Raw genomic sequence first — 26,822 nt, 5'->3', positions numbered from 1 at the left:
AAATCTTAGGCAACGTGGAATCTTTTAATTAAATTTTAAGTATATTTTAAACAAAATAACACAAAATAGCACATGTAAAAGATATATCATTCATAGTATATCTATGATTTATGGTTTGTAACAAAACGAATGAGCGACTGTACGGTTTATTTCTTTCACATCTACTTTCACTTTACATTTTTAGACAGTAGTTTGACTTTTTAGAGGGACTGTAATTGAAAACCCAAAGGCAAGAGATCAAAGAAGATTACAAGTGTACGTTTAATATTTGCTTTAAAAATATTTTAAAAAGTTCTACTTGTTCACAGACATTTAAAATAAGTATTTTATTATACCTTACATTATATTTATTTGTATGGGAGTGTAATATATGATATTTGTATTAAGGAGAGGACAGTCTAAGATATAAAGAACTTCTGATCAATCCTTTTGACATTTTTAGCCATAAAATATGTTTAACATCAATTCATCTTTAACATGTTTAAAAATCTGGACTCAAAGTCAGAAAAAAAAAGAAATGACTGTACTCCCTTTGTTGATGAGGTACGTACGTGATACACAAATCTTTTAATAACAATTTTAGAAGAAAAGACTTATTTAATCTAATGCCTATGGCACCAATACCCCAACCGGATGATAATGAAAAACCAAATAGTCACGGAGAAGAGGTGGATGCTGTTGATGTCCCTGATCAGATTATTATAGCGGACAGTTCTGATAGCGAGATAGATGATGAAGATATGGGTTATGGTGGATACCAGATGCTTCAGCAGTCGATTGGAGATTCAGATGATGATGAAGATACCTCAGAGACTGCTGATCCAGCTGTGTCAGTGGATACAAGTGGAGTTATAGTGGATGCTGATGTGGAGAGAAGTACAACAGCGGATGAAGCTAGCAGACTACCATCAGGACTGTTTGTTGCTGGAGGGACCATGCCATCTTATATGAAGGTATTGAAGTTGAATGTTGATGGGTATATCTATCATATCATATTACTGCCATAGTGTACCGGTATATCCTAGGAAACCTTTTTTAAAGTATTATGGGTATAAGTATCTTTACCAGTGATTATCTGAAGAGACGTGATAAGAAAAGTTCTGCTTTAGTATTTTTGTAATTAAAAGATAGGTGTTACAATGTAATACATAGATTTTTCTTAGGATGCTGTTTAATTAAGTATAACCAATTGTTTTTGCCTGTAGGACTTAAATTTTTCTGGTAGAAAAAACACACTATCATATACTCTAGTATTTACAACATAGTTTGTGGGTATTTCAGGTACCTGATCTACCGAGACCCTCCCCTGGGGAACTTCTTTGGAATCAGCAAGTGAACAGAGACATTCAGATCAATGAGGACCAATCAGAACAAATCAAAAAGACAATGTCGGCCATTAAGCTGCCAGAAAACAACATTCCAACCTGGGCAAGCGATATCTCAGAAGATGAGTGGAAAAATAAACTCCAGAATTTGATAGGTCATAACTCATGAGTTTGACTAAACATTTTTATGAATTTTACATTTTATGCAAGTGATGTTTTTAAAAAAGTGACAATTCAAAATAGAATTTTTGAGATTATTCGTTCATAGTCTAATAAAAGGATTTAATAAATGTAGGATAATTCAATTTCTGATATTCTACAGTATATTTGATTGGCAATAGAGTAGTATGACTCAATACATTTTTACTTCATATATATATTAATATGTAATTTTAATGTAATCAAGTCTACATGTTATGTTTGAATTTTGTTCAAATTCCTGGTTATGTACTGGAAGATACAATATTTATCATAATTTTATTGATAGAAAATTATAATTTTTAAGAAATAAAGTTTGATAGTTAAACTAACAAATGTTTACTCATGTAAACTTAGTTTTAAGTTTTTGTAGTATGAAAAAATGTAAATTGTTCCAACCAAGTCTATATTAATTAGTATAAATTGTATAGCTATAAAACTCACTACACAAATAACATGTGTATGTATATGTGGATATCTATTTACTAAAATCTGGCTTTGTTCAAAATACTAGTAGCTACAAATCACTTACACCAAACTCAGTAAAAATCTCTTGAAATGTGAAACCATAACACACTGCCTATATGTAACAGATACACTTATCTAGACTTTCTGTCATTCCACACTTAAATGTATACTGTAGTTTCCTTATTTTACCGGAGTACTTAATTCCGCATTTCAACGGTTTAGCATCAAATCGCGAGAATGTAAAACTGCAAACACCAAATTTTTATCATAATTCCAAATAGTTTACATCTGTACAAAAATTAAAGCAAGATTTTAAAATCCGCAAGATGTGCTTATCGCGATTTAATATTGTTTTCTCGCGTTTAATTAGGAATTTACAGTACTGCTTATGATAATTAAGTTTTTCCTTGCATTTGAAAATACATGTACAAATGGTAAATGAACATATTGAGAATGTGAAGATCAACATGTTCTGGTTACAATAGTTACAAGGTGCCAGTAATTGAAATGTATAAAACTTAAATCTTTATCATCAATGATCATGATGTCAATGATGTCAATGATGTATCTTATTCAATGGAAGAATTGTCTTACAAAAATAAAACACCTTTTGTTTTTGTGTTTCTATTTATGTAATTAAAGATCCAATAAATAGTTTCAAAACAAGTGGAGCTTTTTCTTTCTTGCTTTGACATCATCTGTTCTTGTGATTCTGATTTTGCATTTATGGTAATTTGAACTGAACTTTATTTTACAACGATTGATAAACAAGTTCTACAACTTATAATAATGTTTGCACAAGGGGTCAATGATGTGGGAGGAAGCTGGAGTGGCCGGAGAAAACCCACGTGTCCAAGTGGGCGACCACCATATCCTTTTACATACAACCACTGTTGATCGCGGGGATCGCAGAGGTGATAAGCGAGTGCATTGTCCACTACGCTACTTGGACTCCCACCTTTTTTATTTAATTTGATTTATTGTAACTCTTTATTGCAAAGAGAAATATAAGTAGGCCTAACAAATATCATAAATTTTGAGGTGAAAAGGTAAAGGTCAGAAATTCATAGTGTTATTACTATTTTCCAGATGACAAAGGTTTTCATAATTCTCCCACTCCAAATCATCACAAATATAATAGAACTGCCTACAATTATCCTCTAAATACCCCCCCCCCCCAATTTAGTGTTTAGATCAAAAGATCAAGGCCATGAATTAATACATTCTTTGGCAATACCAGTAGTTGCATGATCAGAATACAAAAACTACCAGCATTTTTGATAATTTTAAAAAGTTTTATTTTGTAAAGATATTTCCCAATACATACATGTTCTACATGTACTGCACATTTCTCAAAGAAAGTGAAATATATATACATGTAGTTTATGACTGAGAGATAGATGAACACAACTTGTTGAAAGCTTTTTAAAACTTTATTGAAAGTTGACTGAATTTATGCATGTCAACAAAATCTCTTAAATAACAAATCACATGGTTTGTCATTTAGCTGTCAAACACTAATAGCAACATTATTTGTTTCACAGTATCTCATCATAAAAGACATACCATAACAAAACATTACTTTACTCTTGCAAAATTCCTCAGGTTAAAACAAAACCACTACTGTTACACTTGCAAGAAATACACTCAGGTATATCTAGGTAAAATCATAAAATTCATGTTTTTTTATAAATGATATCTATAAATTTTATGAAATGATCAATCATTCACTCTATCAATAAAGATTCCATGGCCTAAATAGCGGTTAGATTTGAGGCTTTTATTTTATTCTAGTGTTAAAATTTATCATTTCCATTATGGACCATAAGATGACAAAATTGCTAGATTACTTTCAGAATCTGTTTTCCAGAAAATGTAATTTTGATTCCAATTTGAATGTGACTGATAAAGTTTATAACAGCACTATTATATTGATATCTTATAATAAGAAATTCTTTTTTTCCACAAGTTACAAATAACATTTGGAGACTAAACCACACCGAAATACAACTTTCAAGAATGTTATATACTTCTCGATTTGATTTGGAAAAATTGTAATCAATTCTCTTTAAAAAAAAAATTTTTTTGTGTTACCTATAAATTACGTGCATAAGCATCGGTGTAACACAGTACGATGAGTACGTAAAAGTGTGAGTAAAACCCCCTAAATCATAGTACACATGTACCAGTAAATTGTGTATATAAAAAGGGAAGTACCACATTACATAGAATCATAAAATGCACAACGGGTATTTTGCATGAAAACATGCAAATTGCATCTTAATTAAGTACTCATTAACATATATGAAATTGAATTTTTCTCTTCTATGACCTTTATCCATGCAAAATGCAAAAATCCTAAAATGTTCTTTATACATGTAAAAATCATGCTCATGATGGACTACTTAATGCATGCATTCAATATGAACGTAGTTGCATTCATTCACATCAAATCATAAGCTACATGAAAATTACAAAATAAAAAAAATTAATTATGAAAAGGTGAAAAAATGTTCTACAGACTGCTTAACAAGCTTACACAATTGCTTCACATTTCTTTCACAAACATTTCTTAAATAGGTCTACCACAAATTCTTGTATTAACATGTACAAGATCACATTCTTCTCCAATTGTTTAATTCAACTAAAACAAATTCACACAGTCTGATACTAGTAATATAGAATTCATGTAATGGATGAAAGATAACCGTTTAATCTTTATCACTACCAAGATAATCGGGCAATTTCAAGGTGCAGTATCCCACCCCTGTCAGACTTCTCGGAAGCGCTCCCACTGTCTCCCAAATCCCCGTGTAAATATCATAACGAGAGACCAACTTTTGCCCTGTCTTAGTCTGAACATTGTACCCACCCAACACATAGATCTGGTCATTGTACACAACACAAGAGGCCTCCTTGTGGGAAATGGATAAAGGGTTGATAATTGTCCACTGATCAGTGCTTGGATCATAGCACTCAGACTGCATAACAGGTTGTGCCTGCTGGTTCACATTCAAGTTGCAGCCTCCAAACACATACAATTTATCATGAGCAGCACACATAACATGCCAGCCTCGAGGAGTCAACATGGCTGCCATGTCTTCCCATTGGTTGTTGGATGGATCATACCGTTGCATATCTGGAGTGAAGTGGTTACCACTATAACCGCCCGACACGTATATATGATCTCCATACACTGCTCCAGCATGAGCGTGGTAAGACATCGGCATGGAAGCTATCAACTCCCATGTGTTATCTGCAGGGTTGTAGGCTTCGGCTGTGGCCAAACTGCCATCTTTGAATTTTCCTCCTACAGCATATATACGATTATTCAATGCACCTGCAAAGAAGTATGCTCTTTTATGTAACATGGGGCTCACTTGGAACCAGCTATCAAATCTGGGATCATATCGCATGACTGAATTCACAGCAGATTCACCATGCGCACACTGGGTGGTGCACCCACCAAGTACATAAAGAAAGTTATTGTACACGACAACCTGCATGTGGCTTAATGCACTGGGCAAGGAAGCAATTTCTGATCTGTTCAAAAGACTGTTTGAAGTGATTTTGGAATCAAATACAAATATTTCATCATGTAGGCAGGGATTTGGGTGAATTTCTCTCCCTCCAACACTAGCAAGTCTCTCCATGAAGCATCGGAGCTGTGTATTAATGGAGTTATCAAGAGGCTGGGAATGGGGCACAACATGGTAGTTCAGTGCAGCTAGCACCATTTGCCTTAGTTCAGGTTTTTCCATCATCTTTTCCACTGCCTGTACATGCTGTACAAGGTCAGTGGGATTAATTAATGGGAATCTGATGAGACTCATTAAACGGTTGGCCTGCTCATCCTGAGTGCTATTGAGTCTATACCACTCCCATGTTATATGGAATATTTCTATCTCCTTCAGGCAAAGTCTGTCGCTGTGAAGACAGTTCACCATCTGGTCATAGGTTAAAAGATGCAGTGTTCCTTCTTTGGAGATCTCCCGCAGGTTTCTCGCAATGAAAACATCGATCTGTTTTAGAGCATTTGTCATACTGTACAATTTGGCCGTGTTGATGAAATCATAGAAATTATTAACATTCATTCCGCTTAAAAAATTTCTCTCGCAGAATTCAATAACGGGCGTGACTTGAAGGTGAGTTGCTGCAGCAATTACATCAAAGATGTCATCCCCCTCCAGAGTAGTGGTAGAGGTGTATATGATTTCCAGTGTTTTCTCCAGTCCCTTGCAGGTGATTCCCTTGAGCTCAATCTCTCGCTGGTTGCTCTCCCTCATGCCACTTGTAAACATGGATCGGAAATAATCAGAGCAGGACACTAGGATTACTCGATGAGCCTCAAATCGATGACCTACAACAATCCAATAATTCTATTACCTAAAATGCAGTTGAACATTGGTATCTACAACAGAGGTATCTTTCAGTCCATACAAGATTTTTAATAATAATGTATGCCAATTTACTTAGATCTATAAAAAATATGACAATAGGCTACTTCATTTTAAAGTTTACATTAAGATAAACAATCACACCATATATAACCAATGTATGTAATCAAGCATCTTCGCTAGCCAAGGGTTTACAATCCGCTCTTCTCCTCTACAAGAGGAACAGAAGAGCGGATCGTAAGCCCTTGGCTAAGGAAGATGGTAATCAAGGAAATAAATCAAAAATGGTTTTTTTTCTTTTATTAAATTCTTTCTATACTTCTCATTAATTTGTTTCACCTTCTGCAATGAGGGTCACATCACAGAGGATCTTATCATTCTTCAGTTTGTTAAGCCCCTGTAGGATCTTCATGCCATGTTCCGGGCGTTCCTCGACCCGGTACACCCCATTGGCAGGACTTTCTTGGTTGTCCTCTGCCATCCTGTCCTCCAACCTTATCCTCTTAGCATTGGAATGCTGGACCTGGCTTACAGGCATTGGCCATAACCTCCTCTTCTTGACTGTCACTGCTCAAAAAAGAAGTTTATTTTGTACTACAATGCCAATTTTTGTAACTTAGACTGGTATATCATTTATACTGGAGTTCAACTTGAGCTACAGAGCCTATTAGTAATTACACATCATAATGGGAATCATGCTTCTGTTTTATCTGCTACATTACTATCCTTGAAAGCAGTGTATTAAAAGAATAGAAATGATGTGGGTTCTGATGATGATTACATATAACCTATGTAATTCTATTTATCATCATTTTAAGATATATATCATTAATACTATATAATGTTTTCAGTAAATGTAGAGTGGATTGCTTCACCCACTATCCATATATTATTGAATGGATTGTTGCCCTCTGTTTTTATGTATATTGTATATTATGTACTCCATTTGTTAAGGAGGTTATAAGCTGGCTTCGAGTCCTAATGCAGATGATCCAATTTTTGCAATTAAACATTAGTAACATATTCACATTGAAAAAGAAAATGAATTGTGTATTTCAGAAATGCAAAGCATGAAAGATGAAGAGAAATGAGTCATTCTTCAGATTAAAACTATTTTCAGCATTGACGCAATACCTTTATATAAAAACAGGCAAAATAAGCTTTTTAAATATTGCAATTTTAACGATTTCTTGATCATCAAATGCCAAAATCATAGAGCTTAGACATAACTGATTTACAATTTAGGGGATGAGCTTTTTCTCACAGCAAGCGAGCCATGAGGCCCATTGGCTTTGCATTTCTTAATATCGAATAGTATCTAACACAATACACATATTGGGGTCTTTCGTGGATTCAAAGATGTGAATTACCTGAGTCATTGTATAAAAATGCGCCCAACTAATACCTAATTGTCATGAAACCATTTTGGGAATTCGTTGTCATTGATTCTAACGATGATGATCGACGATTTCTTTACTCCGAGACAAACAGGAAGTGACGACAAAAAATTGGGAAAAACTGAGGTTGTCTTCCCTTCAGAGTGAAAGTGAGGTGCGGATCAAAAATCTTTTTATTGTGGTTTGATGATTATAGAAGAATGATAACAATGTGTTACTCTTTAAATATCGTGTTTTATGTTTTGTGACATTTTATTGACGCGTATTTCAGATATATACTGGCATGCCAGTATAGTTTAAAAAGCGATTAATTGTTTATCAAAATAATCTATTTTATTGTTTTATAAAGGTAATCTAATCATTTAAATTGTTTATTACTTGATTATTTATCAGATCGAATGAATTGTTCGTAATTAAAAATAAATTATGATTTACTTCGATTTTTATACGCATAAAAAAACATCCTTTGTGGGTTTTTAGTAGCATCATCTTTTTAAAGACACTTATATCATTTTTTTTTAATCCACATAAATAAAATTTATTAATGTCGTTATTCGTTATAGATAAATATATTTATTTATTTTTTGCATTTAGTTATCTTAAATTAAAGTGTTGATACAATCAAGGAAAGAAAAAATGTCATTATTTTTCTTAACGTTGTAAGCGTCAGTGATTCAATATGGAAGACCCAGTTCAGGCAGTTGAAGTTTCGGTTGAAAAAACATGTGATTTAAAGCCAGAAAAGGATACAAGTTCCGAAAAAATAAAGAGCAATACTGAAAAAGATTCTCCCATTAATTTCAAAACTCCCATTTTACCACCTCTTAGTAAACCTAAATGGACAGAAGATAAAAACGTCATTACTACGCCAACGGACAATGCTTTGAAAAAAGAGAACAGTAAATCAGAACCATCTGATAAAACAGAAGAAACTGAAAACAAATATACAGTAGAACATAAGTCTCCAGACACTGCACCCAGTTTGTCTAAGCCTCTCAGTAAACTATCACCGGCTGAGCAGCTTCAACAATCCCGGATTGCCATCCCTTACAAAGAACCCTCATGGGGTGGCATCGCTGAGGAGGAATATAGATTTGAAGTGTTGAAAAATGGGACAATTATTGACAATGTTAAGTTAGATAAATCCTTCATTGTGTTCGGAAGACTGCCAAGCTGTGATGTCCCCATGGAACACCCGTCGTTGTCTCGACACCATGCTGTCGTTCAGTTCTGCAAGACTCCCACCCCAGAGCAAGAAAAGGGATGGTATCTGTATGATCTAGACAGTACACATGGTACCTGGATAAACAAAAACAAAGTGTACCCTAAAAAATATTACAGAATTCGAGTGGGTCATGTCCTGAAATTTGGTGGGAGTTCTAGATTACATATTTTACAGGTAAGAATCATGCCGTTGCAAATATTTTAAAGAGGCAAAAATAAATTGTAGATGAAAAAGCTGATGGATAAGGAAGGCATTTTCTTTTTAGGTAACTGTTTATCATGTATCCAACTTTCAAATTACTACTAATAATTTTTTATACAGGTACTAAAGATAAATTTTTGAGGAGATGAATCTAATACATTTACAAATGTTACAATACATTCTAAATACATACCTTTATTCATATTGAAAACATATTCTGATCATAGGGACCAGAGGATGATAGAGAAGAGGAGTCAAATCTTAGTGTAGAGGAGATGAAACAACAGAGAGAAAAACAAAAGAGAGAGGCAGATTTCCTAAGACAAGCAGAACAGGCTGAAGAAGAAAGGAAGATCCAGGAATTAAAAGCCAAAGAGGAAGCCAGAGGATGTTCCTGGGGAATAGGTATAAACAAGAATTTAAAGTTAACTTACTCTCCCTTCCCATTTCATCCTTTCCATTCTATTTTCAGCTGCTAATCATCGTCTGGAGTGCCCATTTTTTTTATAAAAAAAACTTTGCAAAGAACTTCAGTAATGGACTATATATGATAAGGGCCTAAAATGGCCCCCTAAAATGAACATCATCATTTTACTATCATTCTTTGATTTCTTAGTACAGATATATATTTGATGTGTTTACATAATATTCATTTTGGTTCAAGTGCCCACAATTTAGAAATACGACATTGTAAAGACAACCTTTTCCCGCCATTTTTGCATTTTTAGCGTAAAACAGCTTGTTTTCAAGCAGTTTTTCCTTCCGAAAACATAGAGCGCATTCTTGAACAAATAAAATATTTTAATCAGACATGTATCTAGCCAAGACTAATAACTGACAAAAAAAATTTTCCTTGTTCAAGCATGCGCTCTATATTTCCCATTCGTAAATAGAAAGAAAAATGTCAATTTTTGGCTGATTTTGATTGAATTATAAAAATGGCGTCACTTCTGACGTCATATACTGCCAGTGAGTGCAAATAAATCAAATAAATAGATGAAAAATATATTTTATATCAACTCTTCTAAAAAAAATTAGTTAACATTTTATTGTACCCGAAACACTTAAAAAATCGGGAATTATGGGGGCCAAATTTAACTCTTATTGTATATAGTTCTTTACTTTATTTCTCAATTCAGGTACAACACTAATTTAAACAATCCACAATTGGAAAATAAATTAAGTCGGTTATTGGCAAATCCAAATGCAATTACATGTATTTTTTGTTGCATTTACATATATACTTAAACTAAAGATCTATTCATATTTCTTCCCTCTAAATTTTAAACAGACATTCCATTTTATTAATAAAATAGTTTGAGAACTGGTTACATTTTTCTATCAGCTATTTTATATGCTGAATTTTTCTAAACATACAATCAGTGGTGAAAATATTCTTTATATGTATTTTGTAGGTGATGATGCAGAGGAAGATGAAGGTGAAAACCCTTTTGCAAACATCATCAACAACCCAGAGAATGAAAAGCTGTATATAGATGATCCTAAAAAAGCACTAAAAGGATTTTTTGAAAGAGAAGGTATCACTATCTGAAAAAAATGACAAATAGATTAGAAACTTTCAATGTTTAAGTAGTATATGGTCATCATAAAAGCACACATACTGATGTTATCAGTTAAAAAAAAATGTTTGGCTAGCATCATGTATTTTCTGTTTTAGGGTATGATGAACCAGAGTACAATGTTCAAGAAAATGGCAATGGAAAATTTAAATGCATTGTTGAGTAAGTCCACAATTGCTCAAAATTTCTGTACTATGATAAAAAAAAAAATGAAAACAAGACTTATTCTTTATGGTTAAATATTTTTCTTCTCTTTAGATTACCTGTAGACTCTCCCACAGGGGAGGCAATGGTGGCAGAAGCAATTGTGTCAGGGAAGAAGAAAGAAGCTGTAATTCAGTGTGCTTTGGAGGCTTGTAGACTCTTGGATAGAATGGGGCTACTAAGGGCAGCAACTCATGGTAAGGTCCGATCCTCAACCCGATATGCTTCAAATGTTGTTGTCTTCCTCAAGATGTTCAATGTCTGTTCTTCATACTTTGTAATCAAAGAAATTTTACAATTGTATTTACAAAGTTATGGAAGTTGAGTTGTATAATCTGAAAATATGAAGAAGTGGCGATTGTATAGAAAAAGTTACGAGTGGTAGAGTAAGGGCACAAGCCTTCAATCCTGAACAGTTGATATATCATGTCTTACCACTGAGATATAGTCATTAAAGAAATAAACAGCAATGTCAAGAAGTTCACAGGGATATGAATTGGTTGGTCAATTGATAAAATGTGAATGTAAAAAGTGAAGGTGGATGGGCAGTTCAATACATGTATGTAAATATATGTACATGTTCATGCCATTTTGCATCATCAGTGTCATTTAAAGAACTCCATGAATTTTTCACTACAGAAAGTCGGAAGAGAAAGAAAAAGAACTGGGAGGATGATGATTATTATGACAGTGATGATGATACATTTCTGGACAGAACTGGAGACATTGAAAAGAAAAGGAAACAAAGAATGGAGAAAGCAGGAAAACTTAACAACCAAGTGGAGACTTACGAGTCTCTGGTAAAATCAATTATTAATATTTATATTTTAGGGATACATGTATTTAAAAAAAGATTTCTATTGGTAAAATTATCAAATGCTATTGAATTAATTAATTTTATAAAACTTACAGCTGGAAAAATTAAGCAACATTCAAAAAGAAATCAAGGAAATTGAAGAAAACATAGCCAAAGCAAAGAAAGGTACTGGATTTGTACATTGTATTATATGTAATCAGTTTTAGAACCAAAACATGTCTTGGTGCCTTTGAAATATTGGAGAAAATACTGTACACTACAGAAACTCATAAAAAAAATTCAAAGAAATATGCTTACTGGTATTATTCAGTTTTAAATTAACAAAATATGTACGTAGTTTATTATCTTTAATATTACTCCACAATACTTCTTGCAAGCAATATTTGTAATTATAGATGAAGCATTGGTCAAAACTAAATACAGTCAAACTTCATTATCTTGAACTAGATGGGACTGTTTAAAAACTTCGAGATATCCCAGTATTCGAGATATTGAGGGTGAAATACTAAGAAAATAAGTGGCTGGAATTTACAAATCAATTTGACATATCCATTGTATTCAAGATATCAGTGTTTGAGATATCGAAGTTCAACTGAATCACTGATATGTATACTTGACTGATGGTTCATTTGTGCAGACATCAGTCTACATTTGATTTTATAATTTATTAATGTAATTTTTTTAAATGAGGTTTTTCATTTCTTCCTTGTTTGTAATTTTTAAAAGACAGTTTTATAAATACACAATGTATCTACAAATATTTACCTTAACATTCATCATTCTTAAAAATAAAATCAATAATTTCAAAACTAAAAAGAAATATATTTTTTTGAAAATGATAAAAAAAATATATATGATATTTGATATACATGTATGACATTAAAACAGAGAGTACCAGAAATCAATCTAGTATTATTTATTATTGCTTTGAACAGAGACAGAAGCCATGCAGGAGGATGGAATGGATGCCCTGGACGCCTACATGTCGGCCATTAAGTCAGGAGTCATGGACACCAAAACAAAGATGAAGCTGAAGAGACAGCTTTTGGAACTGAAAAAGGAGGAACAGAAACTCCAGAGAATGGTCAATGTGGCCAAGCCAGCAGCCTTACCAGACCTCAAAAGGTTCAAAATTTCATACATCTACTTGATTTGCCAACTTTATTGTTCATGTAAATGTAATACATGTAAGTCAGAAAAATTACGGTTGAATCATAAGTTGATGTACAGTGTATGAACTTAAGATTTGAGTGGTCAGGATTAATTTTGGAATATTTATTTTTTCTAGTTCTACAGAGAAAGCCAAGACGGACAAAGCTTCACTTACATTTAGTAGACTTAGAAAACCAGTTGGAAATACAAAGCCTACGGTAATAATTGTATTATTTGTTTGTATTAATCTTTTCTTCATTTATCTTCATAAATGCCAAAGTACAATGTTTATTTAAAATAGATGTACTGGCAAGTACAAGTGAGCATTCATAAATGTAAAGTGAGTGACTTACATGTACATACAACCATGGAATACAAACTGTAGATAGATCATAAAATAGATTATTTTTTTTGGTTTAGAAATATGTTCCATTATGTATTTGTCCGTAATTTACATGTACATACATGTACCACTGTGTGTGTGTGTTTTCTAGTCTCCTTCTCAAAAACCACCTGAGAGTGAAGGCAACATAGTGGAGGAGGAGGAAGATGAGGACACACCAATGGAGATCTCAGAAATAAGTCGCTCCTCCTCAACAGGTGCTCCAGGGGAGAATACTGTGTCTGAGAACAAGACTGTGTCAGAGGAACAAAATGAGACTAATAGTGTTAAGAACACTGCTTTAGTGTCTCCTCAGGGTGAACATGTGACTGAGAAAGACAATAGTGTAAAACAGACTTCTAAATCAGTGGACAAAAATGTTCCTGTGGTGAAAGGCCCTGCATTTCCTCCTGAGTTAACTCTTTACCCCTTAATGCCACCTTTTGACGCATAGGCCATATCCTTAACACACTACCCTGGGCTACCCTTAGACTGTTTTCAGATGAAGTGAAAACAGCTGGTGTGTGTTTTTGAATAGACTTATTACAGGTCTTAGCAAATCAAACACATAGAAAATTATATATCAATGGATTTGTAATAAATTAAAGTTTTAATATTCATTGAAAAAAAAATTATTTAAGTCACTAATAAAGCAATACAGGTGCTGACAGGTATATGAAAATAAAACTGAGTGTTCTACATTAAAGCTTTATTAAGAATAATTTCACAACAGATACTTGATAAACATATTTAAAACTGTATGTATTACAAATAATTATTTAATAATTTTTATACAAAGATTCCATTATCATCATGGAATTCGTTTTTTGATAGTGAATAATTAAATGTACCTGTGGCTGACTTTTCAATTTAAGTCTATCGTTTTCAGACTTATATTTACGAATTTTTTTCAATAAATGGTGTAAGAGAATTTGATAAATCTAGCATGTTAACAAAATAAGTGTGTTGACTTTTTGAAAAAATACAAATTTACCGGTATATTCGTGTATTTAGGGGTTGCAGGTAATGCACACCTTGTGTTCCGTTTTCTGTAACTACACAGATTTTTCCACAAAATTTTGCATGAATTTGACATCTGGCTTTCATCATTCAATCTCACTACCAATAAATCTAGAAAATTCTGCCCCTAAACTTGATTATAAACAAAAAGTGAAAACATGTGCGATGTCCGCATCGTAGTCCGCCATCTTTGTTTATTGTAGTAATGCATCACGCCACCATACACAGGTAAATCACGTGATATCTTTATTTAGAATGAGTGAACAACCATCCGTATACATGGCCAGGTGTATACCAGTATTGTTTATAATAAACAACAGGTGTTGAGGGGTCTAATTAAGAGCTGTATATAGGGTGCGTCAAAAGTCGTCATTAAGGATATGGCCAGGGTCGTCAAAACGCGTCATTAAGGGTTAAAGGATAGAAACCTCTAAGGGGAAAAGAGTTAAGAGGAAGTAACTTACAGGAAGGTTCTACTGGGGAAAATGATAGTTCACAAAAACAGAAGAAGAAAAATCAACGTCCAAAGGTATGCATGTACATGCATAGATTTACTATTGCCTTTGATTTGCTTTTATATTTTTCATGAAAACATGCCAAGTTTTCTCGCTTCTTTATTGTGAAGTGTCAACCATCTTTCAGAATGCTTTACCTCAGATATGCTTCTTTTAAAAATAGAAAAACACAGTCCTGGTTCACATTACAATTTGTTATAAGTACATGTACCGATAATTCTTATCATGTAATATAAGTGCTTGATTTCAATATCTTAAAATTTTCATTACAGGTCAAGAAGTCAGAGATAAAACTAGGACCAAATTACCAATCAGAAGATCCAGACTATGCTGTGTGGGTCCCTCCAGGCAGTAAGATCTTTCATCCACTCTCTATCCATCAAAAATTCAAATGGTTTCCCAAGTCTTCTTACATGTACATTAAGTTTAATCTACAACTACCTAATAATTATTGGGTTTTTTTTGTTAAATTATGAAATACTGGAAACATGATGTGCCTTTTTTTTTAACAGGAACATTTCAGTTAACCTTTGTTTTTAAAATGACTGTACATGTATCATGCTTTTAATGTTTTGGTAATTAAATATAACAATTATTGGTACATTTACGTAACATTCACTTTTTTAATTGTTGTAGACCAGTCAGGAGATGGGAAGACCCATTTGAATAAGAAGTTTGGTTACTAGACGTACATATACCAGCCGTCTTTTATGTTCACATGCAATGCATTTATACATAAATCATCTAAACATATTACATGTACCTTTTGTTATATATTCCATATCAGTGCATTGTTTATATAAATGGTACTATACTTTTATATTGATATCAACCAATGCAATGTACAGTTAAACACATCTTCCCTAGTCGAGGGTTTCTGATCCACACTGCTTCTCCTTCTGCGAGAAGCAGTGCAAATCAGAAAGATAGAAACCCTTGGCAAGCAAAGATGTGAGAAGCGGTGCGGATCAAGAAACGCTTGGCTAGCGATGATGAGCTAAACAATACCCAAGGAATTTGAAAGACTTAATACTGTGGTTTCATTATTGAATACCAATTTATAGGCATTTCGTGGAGTTGATCCACAAAATTATATGTTCATTACAGTGCAATTTCTAATAAGATATTGTATTTACTGATAGAATCATTGGCCACTTTATCCTTTAAACTAATTTTCATAAAATTCCCAATATTGGAAGGGCAACAGTTGAAATTGACACCCAGAAAAAACCATTGTCAAACAGCGCAAAGCAGAGGCTAACAATGGTTTTTGAAGGGTGTCAAATTCCACAGTTCCGCTTTCAAACAGGCACTATTTATTTATTTTATTATACTGAATGCCTTAATTTTAAAGGAAAGTTAGCTGCTTTTATGTAGAAATGATGTGAATTCTACGTTTGGAACTAACATGCAGTATTCAATTTGTCTGCACCGCTTGGTGTTACAGGACCGGCAACATGCAAAAATATGCATTCAATGCTTAAATAAACCATGCATTTCTCAAATAATTTTTTTTTTTGCTCATTGAATGATTTTGTTCAAAATATATATGTACATGTTTTTTCAGCCACTTTTAAAAAACATACATTGATACAGAGTATCAAATAAGATTTTAAAAAACTAATTGCCTTCATCAATTTAAAGAAGATGGGTGGATAAGGCGTGTAAAATGCCCATACATGGTCGAACAAGCTACTGAAAAAATTAAAATATAAATAAATCTGATTTTTATTAACAAAAATTATTTAAAACAATATATATCTAACATATCATTGATTTTTAGCCTATAAATAGGTTCAATACTTGGAATATGTTGACTCAAACAGGCGTATATATATCAATACCTGCAAATACTGTCATTTTTTAGAACTCCAAGGCATTTTCTTTTATAGAGTGGGTCTGTGTTCCATATTTTTCTCAGTCTAAATATTAAAGGTCTATTGGAAAACAAACGGATTTCAATCAACAAACATGTGGAGAGATGACCCACTATACATTAAAAATATAATTTTGTATCCCAACAGTTGAAAGTTTTGAAAAAATAATACAAGTCCGTAAATTCGTGGTCATAGTCGCCAATAACGTTTGAACAGCATACTTTGTTGTGTCCGAAATGGTTCAGTGGTTAGGGTACTGGACATAAGCTTACCTTATATATAAAAAAAATAAGGTTTTTATGTTATGGATTCGATACCACCAAAAATTTTTTTATCTTTTATTAAATGTATTAATAAAAACTGAATATAGTTAAAAATTGTGCTTTTGCAAAATTGTATTATAATATATTTTAATAGATTTAATTGGGAAAAAATGAATGCAAAATTTTATTTCACTACTAAACCATATGGGCATTTGCGCCATCTTATTCCCCCATCGTCTTTAATTTCAATTGTTCAAACAGAAGCATTGCACAATTTAGGATTCGTACACATGAAATTGTTAATAAGTTTAATTCTTTGAGGCAAATATCGATACTTACCGCGGTAAATCAGAAAATGAATGAATATAAAATAAAACTAGAACTGTCCTAATGGGACTAATACCCCCGCTAGGCTAATTTCAAATGGGACAAATAATTGAATTGAATAATAATTAAGGTTTGGAACACATACAAAAAAAAATTCTAGAATTGTAAAAAAAAAAAAAAAGTTAACAAAGAAAAATTAAAATCAAAATTGTCAGAATTTCACTGTAAATACATATCTATAACAGTAATACATTTACAAATGTATGTATTTGATGATATATTTTTTTAATTTAATTGATTTAAAGAAAAACCAACAAAATGACAATAACCCCTCCCTTTGCAGTGAATAGAAATACCGGTAGCCAAGCAATGCTCTTCTGTTGATAAAACTTTCAATATCTTTCTAATAAGAGTCTTGACAGATGCAATTAGTTGTTTCAAATTTTCCTCACTTTCTCCTATGGCACAATTGAACTCCATATCAGAAAATTGATCCCACAGGACTATGATTTTCTTTGATGAGCTTGTTAAATTTAATAAACTCCCAAAACATTACCATAATTACCAGTCATCCAAAGTCAGTTAAAGTGCCCCAAAACCAGTTTTCGTTGTCACAAGCTATTTTTGAAAACAAAATTCTCCATCTTTAGTTGTTAAGGGGATAAAATCTAATATCTAGGTATGCCTGACTTATGAATTAAGATATTACGATGTATTAATCCCATTTACTGTACTAAAATAAAGAATTTATGAGCCAAATTTGATCAAAACCGGATGTCACAAACGAGAGTGGTCGTGTTTAGTTACAAAAAATAATCTAAAAACACCAATATAGGAAGCAAAGTGATGTATATTATAATGATCAAGGGATAGACTTTACATTTTTTGTCTAAAATTTTCTCACTATTGGCCTAAGAAAAAAATTACAATCCAAAATTTGAGTGTCCCATTTAATGCTGTGAATAACGTTACGATTTTCTTGCATCAATGATGAAATTGTAATAGGCATTTACCGTGAGGTTAAATTGATAAAACTGATCACAATGTTACAAAGATATATGGAAAAAAAATTATGATTCACTAACAAAAGATACCATTTTTAAAAAAAAGAATCACTAATTTTGAAAACTTTCCATTTTTACATTAAATTGTGAATTACGTTACGCAACCTTGCACACAGTGCCTGAATGCTACAAACTTCAACTATCCTGACTGATGAACACACCGCTGCCTATCATAATCACCACATACACAATGCTTCTAACTGCCGCAGTTTTATTTCATATTCTAATTAAAAGCCAAGACTGTGAACTACGTTACAGTGAATTACGTTATGATCAATTTACTTGATATTGTAAAATAATCCTAACTGGGGCCAAAATCACCATGAATCTTTTTTCACTGACACCGCTTAACATACACGCACTTGTAGAAAGAAAGTTTACATGCGGGAACCATTTTGACTACTGCAGTAGTGTACACAATCGCCAGAAGTGTGATTATGCTTATTTGTGACTGAGGAAAACTTTTTGATTTTTAATGATGTTATTGGAATTTTATATTGAGAATGAAGAATAAAGGTTAAACTTTGATATCATAAATATAAAACATTGGTTCGCTGGGTGTTTAAATCAGGAATAAGTCTGTATTAGAGTGTAACGTAATTTACAACAGTGTAACGTAATTCACGAACATACATAACTACTGTTTTAATTTTATATAATTACTAGAATGAAATATGCAAAGCTTTAAAAGAAATCCTGGGAACAAAAAAGACCAAAGGTTAGAGAAAACTATCGCAAAAAAGAGGTTATTATGCTGTTATTTCACATGTGGTGGGGGGAGGGGGGGTTGTGAGTTGTAATAGCCGTGCAGATCATTTTACGGGGACGCATGTTTCAAAAACGTCAATTTGGTACCATGTGGCTTGCAAAGAGTGTGTAACTTGTTGTATGAGCTCTGTTCCTTGTCAAGGCAGTGAGAGTGACACCCCTACCAATAGTTTTACAGAAAGCAAGCACTGGAACAAATATATTGTTAGTGATAATAGGTGAATGAAAGTATCAAGTAGATCAAGTAGATGCGCGCATGTTGCCACCATGTATGAAGGTTTATAGTACACTGTATGTTCAAAAAATTATCAAATAAGACCAGGGATATCATATCACATTTTTTGATAGGTGGGGAAAAGTCTTTTAGATGGCCCAAACAGACAGACAAAACTTGGATTCCTAGTACAGAGAAATAGTGATATCCTATTCTCGTTGAACGATCCAGTATTTAGCAGGAAGAGACTATGAATATGTTTAAATTTTCTGAAATATATGAGGAAAAGTTCAAAGTTTGTGTGATAAACTGTTAAAATCTCTTCAATAAGATAACTTAATTTACTTCTTAATGTTTATTTGTAACATATTGACTCTTACAACCTCGTTTGTGAATTACGTTACGTTGCTTGTTTTATTCTACAGACTAATTTTGGAATATAATTTATTGCCCATTCCAATCAAATTTATATGGACACAAGAAAATGTTGCTTTCATTATTTGTAGTAAGTAGTAATTATGTTCTTTAAGAACATATAGCATTTGAATTCCCCTGATGTTTAACAAGATATGTGAAATGTGACATAGTCTGATTTGAAACAATCATAACACATTAGAGATATATGTTATCATTTGCATAAGTATTGCAATATATATTTTTTTATTTCCCATACTTTCATTTGAGAAAATACTGTTGTTTAATCATAAAAAGTCATATTGATTTGTAATTTAAGGAATTAATGTGAATTACGTTACAAAGAAGACCATTTAACTATGTCTCAAAAAAGTATTTCCTCCGAGTTTCAACATTACAAAAACTTAAGAATCTCTTCGTAAAAGGTATACAAATGAAAGCAGATGCATAATTCTTTATTGAATTTAATAAGTAAGTTTAAAAAAAGAATAAATAAAATAGTTTTTTTAAAAGACGACATTTTTTTCTTTTTACCTTACAGATACTATGTGTAAAATGGACTATTTTAGAATTGATAGTCAATTTTCCATTGAACTATGGTTTTTAATCGGATAGTTACTCTATCTGCATCAAGTATTATTACTTGAAACACTATTTTGAATGCTACAATAAAAATTTATTTTACATTTTGTATAGTATTACATGAAGTTACGTAATTCACTTCTAAAATTACACTGGATTTGTTGAATATGTCTGAAAAATATAACATCTAATTTTCCAGAGCTCTTATATGTGTTTTCTGGTCATTCAGATATTGCTCTTTCCAAATTTATACATTTTCTGCGATATCTGTATTGAGCCGTTTTTTGAAAATTTTTGGGGCACTTTAACTGACTTTGGATGACTATGTAAAAATATGTAAAAAAGAAAATTTAATATTACAAACAATTTTAAAATTGCCAAAACACTACAATCATATCAGTAATTTTGAATTTCATTTAAATTAATGCCCAATAGGGTCACTTCATCAAATTACTTGACAAATAAATTTAAACAACCTCTAAAAATAGTTTAACTTCTTTATTAATAATTATATTATTTATTTCCTTATTAAGGTCTTCCGTTTCCAACGGAAGACCTTATAGTTTTCGTACGATTTCTTATTAAGGTCTTCCGTCTTCAGCGGAAGACCTTACTGTTTTTCTACGCGTTCTCATTCTTCTATATTATTATTTTTCTTCTTGGTAGTCACCCTTAATTTCTCAGCCATTTCTCAATCGATTTTAATGATTTTTACAGGGATGATGTCTTAGGTGAATATCTCTTTGCATCCTACTTCCTGTCTGAAAATTCACTTCCGCGTCTGAATTATCTCCCTTTTTCATGTATTTTGGAACATGATATTGTTCACGCATCTCCTCTAAAACTGTTATAGTTAGGGACTTGAAATTTATATGCAAGATAGAGTGGTTATGGTAGATTTGCTTGCTTGTTTTAGATTTGACCAGAAGTCATCATCCTTGAAGCTCGCCCGGAACTGAAAATGTTGATGTTAAATGTTTTTGACAATTTTTACGAAATTTGAGATTTGATCACGAATATCTTTCTTCTAATCAATATTTTGCTAACACATGTAGAGCATCAAAAATTAATCTATAAAAGATCTTTCAACTGACACCAAGCAAAAGGGGCTGACCCCTAATATCAGGGGCCAAGAGGGGTCTAAAGTCTTTTATCTATATCTCTTTAATGAAAAATATTTTGTAATGTATTAAAGAAGCAAAAATGTGTATCTTCCAGTTATCTACCTATATTTGTTAAGAGTTTTCTGATATGTTACATAATTTGGATTTTAAAGGGGCTAGAAGTCCAATATTTTGATCATTTATTTCTTAAAAAGGAGAAATATTTTGAAATGCATTATAGAAGAGAATATACTCAGAATAATATTCGTAATAATATTCAACCATCAAAGTTTCGTTTAATGGTCCTTATAAGGAGATAAAGAGTCGGCCCCTAAAACAATCTTTCCCTAATATCTCAAAAACAGTAACAAATTTCTAAACACTTGTTGAACAAAATGTGTTTAATATTAAGGGACCTTTCATTGATATCAAGAAAAAGGGGCTAGCCCCTCAAATTACATGATAAGAGGGCTCTAAATGTTTCAATCAAAGCTCTTATACATATATCAGAAACAAAACAAGGGCGAGAAGTCCAATACATTTATGATTTATTTGTAAAAGAAAAAGAGGATATAGACATTGAAGAAAAGAGTCTGTTTAAAATCAAAGGATTTTTCATTCTATTTCCAAATCATGTTTAGCTGGTAAATAGCAAAATAAAGGTCAAGCATGTATCTCAAACTCTAGTGATATTGGGAATTTAGTATTTTCCGTTTAATATAGAAGTCACCGACCACCGCCCCCCCCCCCCCACCCTTCATAAAATCATTTAGTTTTTCTGGCCCGATTTTACTTGATCTTTGATCTCGGACCTTTAATTTCAACTTAGTACCATTCTAGATTACCGCACTAATTACCAGACCAATTCGTTCATTATTAACAGAGTTACATTGTATGAACTTTTTAGCATTTGAGTTTTAATTTTCGTGTTTGACATGTACTGTAGAAAAAAATTCTAACTCCCGAGCCCTTCACTCAATCCTCATGAAATTTTGTGTAAATGTACCTCGGACCTCATTCTGTTTTTCTGCCAAATTTGCAGCGGGTTGAACAATTAAGAAGAAATTTCCGATATCAAGCCGCGAGTATAGCCTGTACGGGGACTTAAAATTTACACAGTGCAAGGGATATAAGCAGCCGCGTAATATTTCTGTTCCATGTATATTTCTTGTTTTCCGTTTAGTCTGTATCTACGATAGCGTGTGAACTACTTATGAATGTTAGAACTGTGGAAATTACTGTCATCAATTTTTTTATGAATAAATTCACGTGTTACTGATTTCGTTATTTCTACATTTATAAGAATTTTATCAATCCTGTTGATATAAAACAGTCAAACATAATAGTAAACGACACAAAAAAATCTCTACTCTGAAATACATGTGTAAAATGCATCAGTCATTGTTTTAGGACTTCCCCTAATTGTCGTTAACCGAATCCGAGATCCACACCTCAAAATTCTACTTTCGATTTATTTACGACGAAAATCAAGCTCGGTCCTTTTCATCCCCCCCCCCCCCCCCCCCCGACACAAACACGCATCAATATTTCAAATGACCTCGCGCTGTTACCAAACCTGAGTAGTGAGACATCTTACACGTTGTTTTTCATCTCATACAAAAATTCAGCTCCTGTCCCGGGCGGAAACGCCCCAAATTCAAAGAGAAAATCGGGAATTATTTCGCGTCAGCCATGTTTTGACGTGAACCTTCGATGATGAAATATAGACTGGCAATGCCTGTCTGATATGTGCGATATATATTTCGTACGATAGAGACAGAGGACCAGTCTACGATGAAATACTGTTCTGACACATGCAAAGGCTGTGTGTTCGAATCTCGCCGGAGCAAAGATTTGTTCTTTCTCTCTATTTCCTTCCCTCCATTTTTTTGGACTTTCTAACTAAGATATTCAAAATAAAGGGGTTGTTGGACTGAAGTGCAAGTTGAAAACACTCGTTTTTGACAATAACATTCTTTAATTATTAGGGTCTTCCGTCTTCAGCGGATGACTCTTCTATTATTCTATTGTTTCTTTTTCACTTTTCTTATTATTAAGGTCTTCCGTTTCCAACGGAAAACCTTATTGTTATTGCTTTGTTACTTTTTCCCTATTCTTCTATATTATTATTTTTTTTTTTCTTACAAATTTTGTGCACGCAAGATCTCGAAAACTACTCAATTGATTTTTATGAAACTTGTCGATCTAATAGATGACGATGTGAACCGTATTGCAAATTTTTTTTATTGATGACGTCACTTCAGGTTTTGAGATATAGTCGTTTTGTCGATTTTCAGAGAGGTATTTTTTCGGCAGTACTCCTTTTAAACTATAGCAGACATACACTTAAAATTCAGTGATGGTAGACGGAAGATTGAAATTGTGCATTAAGGTTTAAAATCATTTCGATCGCAAAAAGCGCCGAAGCTCGCCTGGACCCAAAAATTAAGATTAAACAAATATCATAATTTGTTCTGGTTTTCTTTGTTTATATCTTTTCTGAATAATATTTTGTTAAAACATATAATGTTAAATTTTTTTATATTTATAAGAACTTTTATTTGATATCAAGACAAAGGGGCTGGCCCCTCAAATTAGGGGACCAAAGGGCTCTCAAGTCTTTCATCTATAGCCCCTTTACTGAGATATATTTTGTGAAAGATTATAGAAGCAAATATGTTTATCTTACAGTTATGTATCCAAGCAGTGTCATGATTTTATAATGTGGTACGTAATTAAGGTTTTTAAGGGGTCAAAAATCCAAAACTTTGATCACCGATATCTCAGAAAGGAAAAATATATTTTGAAATGCAGTAGAGAAGAAAAGATACTCAAAATGATCTACTAAACAATATGGATTCTTCAAAATTTCGTTAAACGACCCCAATAAGGAGATAAGGGATCGGCCCCTAAAACGCTCTTTCTGAGATATTTCAAGAATGGTAACAAATTTCTATACACTTGTTGAACAAAATATCTTTATATGTAAATGACTTTTCATTTGATACGAGGAAAAAGAGGCCGCCCCTCGAATTAGAGATCTAAATGTTTTCAACCAAAGCTCATACATCTAAAACAAAATAGTATCTGGCCCTTAGAATGTAGACCTTTGTCTTATATGTTAAATCACGTTTAGCCGTTAAATAGCAAAACCAAGGTCGTACATGTATATCATGTTCGAAAACACACGGAAGACCTCCTCGTTGCTCGCAACGAGATCGTGTCTAGTTATTATTATTATTATTTTTTTCCACAAATTTTGTGCACGAGATTTCTCGAAAACTATTCGACCGATTTCGACCATTTTTTCAGAGAAGATGAGTCTTGATGTAAACTTCATACGTTTTTGAGATTTTTCCTGTCGGCACTTCCGGTACCGATTTATCGGCCATTTTGTACATTTTTACGACCTATTTTGTGCAGAGCTGATCTCAGAAACTATCAGAGATATGACTATGAAATTTTCAGGATAGGTAGTCTATAGTTTGAAGTTGTGCACTATTATTTTGTTTTACGCCAGTGGCGCCATTTTTTGGAGCTCGCCTAGGCACGAAAATTGGGTACGAATTTTCATTCAAATTCTTCATACGTTTTCATCTGTATCTTTTTATCAGTTGATATTTTGTTAAGACATATATAACAAAAATAGTAGATAATTAAACGTTCTTTCCAACAAAATCAAGAAAAAGGGGCTGGCCCCTTCAATTAGGGGCCAAGACACTCGTAAACTCTATTGCAAATAACTTAAAAACGATCAAAATTTTGTAATGCAATATAGAAGCAAAGTTGTTGATTGTAGCAATATTTATCAGGTAAAATCATTTTCACACCCATTTATGACGTAATTAGGGATTTTAAGGGGCCAAAGTACTTAAACTTTGATGCAATATATCTAGAGAAGGAGACATATTTTGTTAGGCAATGTAGAAAAGAAAATGTTTGCATTGATGATTCTAATCAATTCCACTAATCAAAACTCCAAAGTCTGTCCCCATTAAGGATCTATAGGGCTGGCCCCTAAAATATTCAATCATTTGTATCTCAAAAATGAACAACAATTTTAGATGGGTGTAAGAACAAAAAATGTTAGTATTCGTGAGAACTTTCGATTGAACTCAAGAAACAGGGGCTGGCCCCTTAAATGAGGAGCCAAGACACTCGTAAACTATATTACAGATAACTTGAAAACAAGCAAGATTTCAAATATCTTTGGTACTTAGCCTTTTTTACAAAATTGATACCAGCGAGATTTTAGTCACTGTAAGTGATTGAGACACAAACTTTTATAAATGATAGACAATCGATTGAAGATTTTTAACGGGTTTTCTTTTGTCAACCATCACTTCCGGTACTCACCAGAAGAGTTCAAACAATTCATTTTTTTCACAAGTTTAACTGATTATCTTTGGTGTTTCATCTGCTATGATTAACAGTAGTGTACACTAAACATATGTATAAAAAACCCTAGCTTTTATTTTCATAAACCTCTTTTGTTCGTCCGTTTTCGGTCTCGAGACAAAAAACCTAGATTCACAAAGATCGCAGATTTGGCAGAGAATATCGATAATTCATCGTATCATATGAAAACAAAATCGGACGGAAGACCTACTCGTTACTCGTAACGAGATCTAGTAATGATAGACCTTTTGGTTTACATGAAACAGTTTTAAAATAGCCCTAAAACCATCACCCATTTTACAGATTATCAATTTCCCCTAAACACATGCTCCATCTGAGCCATGGCTCAGATAATGGTTCCCTTGGGACAAATGAATTCAGCCACACTTGTCTTTGATGTTCTCATTAGCTCCTAAGAATTTATCATTGACAAATAAAAACTTTGCATTGTCAGTTGATAGAATACTTATAAAAAATAATTTTTTTTTTATTAATTAAGACAAAGACAAAAAACTCCATCTGGATGTATTTATATAAATATATTTTAGAGTGTTTTCTATTAATTAATTAATAAAATCTGTAAGGATTACCTCCCTTACTTTTCAACATTAGTGTACAATATATAGAATAAGGAAAATGAATACTGTCATAAAATCATTAAATCTTGTCTGATCTTAAAAAAAATTGCAGGTGCACATCTTCAGATGGTGTTCAACATATGTACAAATTTTCAAACTGTTCCATGCAGTAATAAAAAATTCTATAGGGGGGACAAAGTTGCGTCTACAGACAGACGGACAGGGTGAAACCAATATACCCCCCTAAACTTCGTTTGCGGGGGTATAAATATAACAATGAGAAATCGATCTATTCATTAGGGCTTTGAATTTAAAAAAAAAAATGAAGAATAATTAATCTTTGTCGCGGATAA

At 32.7% G+C, this 26,822-nt stretch overlaps 3 protein-coding genes across 6 annotated transcripts; 2 read left to right on the top strand and 1 right to left on the bottom strand.

Annotated features, from left to right (window-relative positions):
* The first annotated feature begins 144 nt into the window (after nucleotides 1–144).
* On the top strand, nucleotides 145–1,536 carry LOC105322416 (uncharacterized). Its single transcript, XM_011421131.4, has 3 exons — nucleotides 145–255; nucleotides 584–953; nucleotides 1,282–1,536. Exons 2-3 carry the CDS (start codon nucleotides 606–608, stop codon nucleotides 1,492–1,494), a joined length of 561 nt encoding a protein of 186 aa, XP_011419433.3. The 5' UTR covers nucleotides 145–255; nucleotides 584–605; the 3' UTR covers nucleotides 1,495–1,536.
* A 1,874-nt stretch (nucleotides 1,537–3,410) lies between these two features.
* LOC105341132 (kelch-like protein 9) lies at nucleotides 3,411–7,922 on the bottom strand. 4 transcript variants are annotated; one of them, XM_011448659.4, is made up of 3 exons: nucleotides 7,794–7,922; nucleotides 6,728–6,955; nucleotides 3,411–6,351 (listed from the first exon to the last, which is right to left on the bottom strand). In XM_011448659.4, exons 2-3 carry the CDS (start codon nucleotides 6,924–6,926, stop codon nucleotides 4,703–4,705), a joined length of 1,848 nt encoding a protein of 615 aa, XP_011446961.1. In that variant the 5' UTR covers nucleotides 6,927–6,955; nucleotides 7,794–7,922; the 3' UTR covers nucleotides 3,411–4,702. The 4 variants fall into 4 exon arrangements, with proteins under 4 accessions (XP_011446961.1, XP_011446188.1, XP_019929118.1 ...); XM_011447886.4 differs by having other exon boundaries at nucleotides 7,759–7,917; XM_020073559.3 differs by having other exon boundaries at nucleotides 6,728–6,958; nucleotides 7,759–7,901.
* A 510-nt stretch (nucleotides 7,923–8,432) lies between these two features.
* Nucleotides 8,433–15,634, top strand: LOC105322414 (kanadaptin). Its single transcript, XM_066088267.1, has 13 exons — nucleotides 8,433–9,184; nucleotides 9,439–9,616; nucleotides 10,627–10,749; nucleotides 10,890–10,953; nucleotides 11,050–11,192; nucleotides 11,635–11,795; nucleotides 11,908–11,977; nucleotides 12,748–12,937; nucleotides 13,101–13,182; nucleotides 13,459–13,760; nucleotides 14,802–14,895; nucleotides 15,154–15,232; nucleotides 15,518–15,634. Exons 1-13 carry the CDS (start codon nucleotides 8,465–8,467, stop codon nucleotides 15,565–15,567), a joined length of 2,256 nt encoding a protein of 751 aa, XP_065944339.1. The 5' UTR covers nucleotides 8,433–8,464; the 3' UTR covers nucleotides 15,568–15,634.
* The last annotated feature ends 11,188 nt before the right edge of the window (nucleotides 15,635–26,822 follow it).

Source organism: Magallana gigas, chromosome 6 (genome assembly GCF_963853765.1).
Source record: "Magallana gigas chromosome 6, xbMagGiga1.1, whole genome shotgun sequence".
Lineage (NCBI taxonomy): Eukaryota > Metazoa > Mollusca > Bivalvia > Ostreida > Ostreidae > Magallana > Magallana gigas.
The sequence above is the reverse complement of the archived record's forward strand: the minus strand, read 5'-3'. Positions and strand labels throughout refer to the sequence as shown.

Excerpts from the sequence above, each read along its gene's own strand:
- LOC105322416 (XM_011421131.4), top strand. The coding sequence starts at position 606 with ATGCCTATGGCACCAATACCCCAACCGGATGATAATGAAAAACCAAAT. Across the intron at positions 954-1,281 it reads CCATGCCATCTTATATGAAG|GTACCTGATCTACCGAGACC; the intron begins GTATTGAAGTTG and ends TGGGTATTTCAG.
- LOC105341132 (XM_011448659.4), bottom strand. The coding sequence starts at position 6,926 with ATGCCTGTAAGCCAGGTCCAGCATTCCAATGCTAAGAGGATAAGGTTG. Across the intron at positions 6,352-6,727 it reads TGTGACCCTCATTGCAGAAG|GTCATCGATTTGAGGCTCAT; the intron begins GTGAAACAAATT and ends GGATTGTTGTAG.
- LOC105322414 (XM_066088267.1), top strand. The coding sequence starts at position 8,465 with ATGGAAGACCCAGTTCAGGCAGTTGAAGTTTCGGTTGAAAAAACATGT. Across the intron at positions 11,978-12,747 it reads CATAGCCAAAGCAAAGAAAG|AGACAGAAGCCATGCAGGAG; the intron begins GTACTGGATTTG and ends TGCTTTGAACAG. Across the intron at positions 15,233-15,517 it reads TGTGTGGGTCCCTCCAGGCA|ACCAGTCAGGAGATGGGAAG; the intron begins GTAAGATCTTTC and ends TAATTGTTGTAG.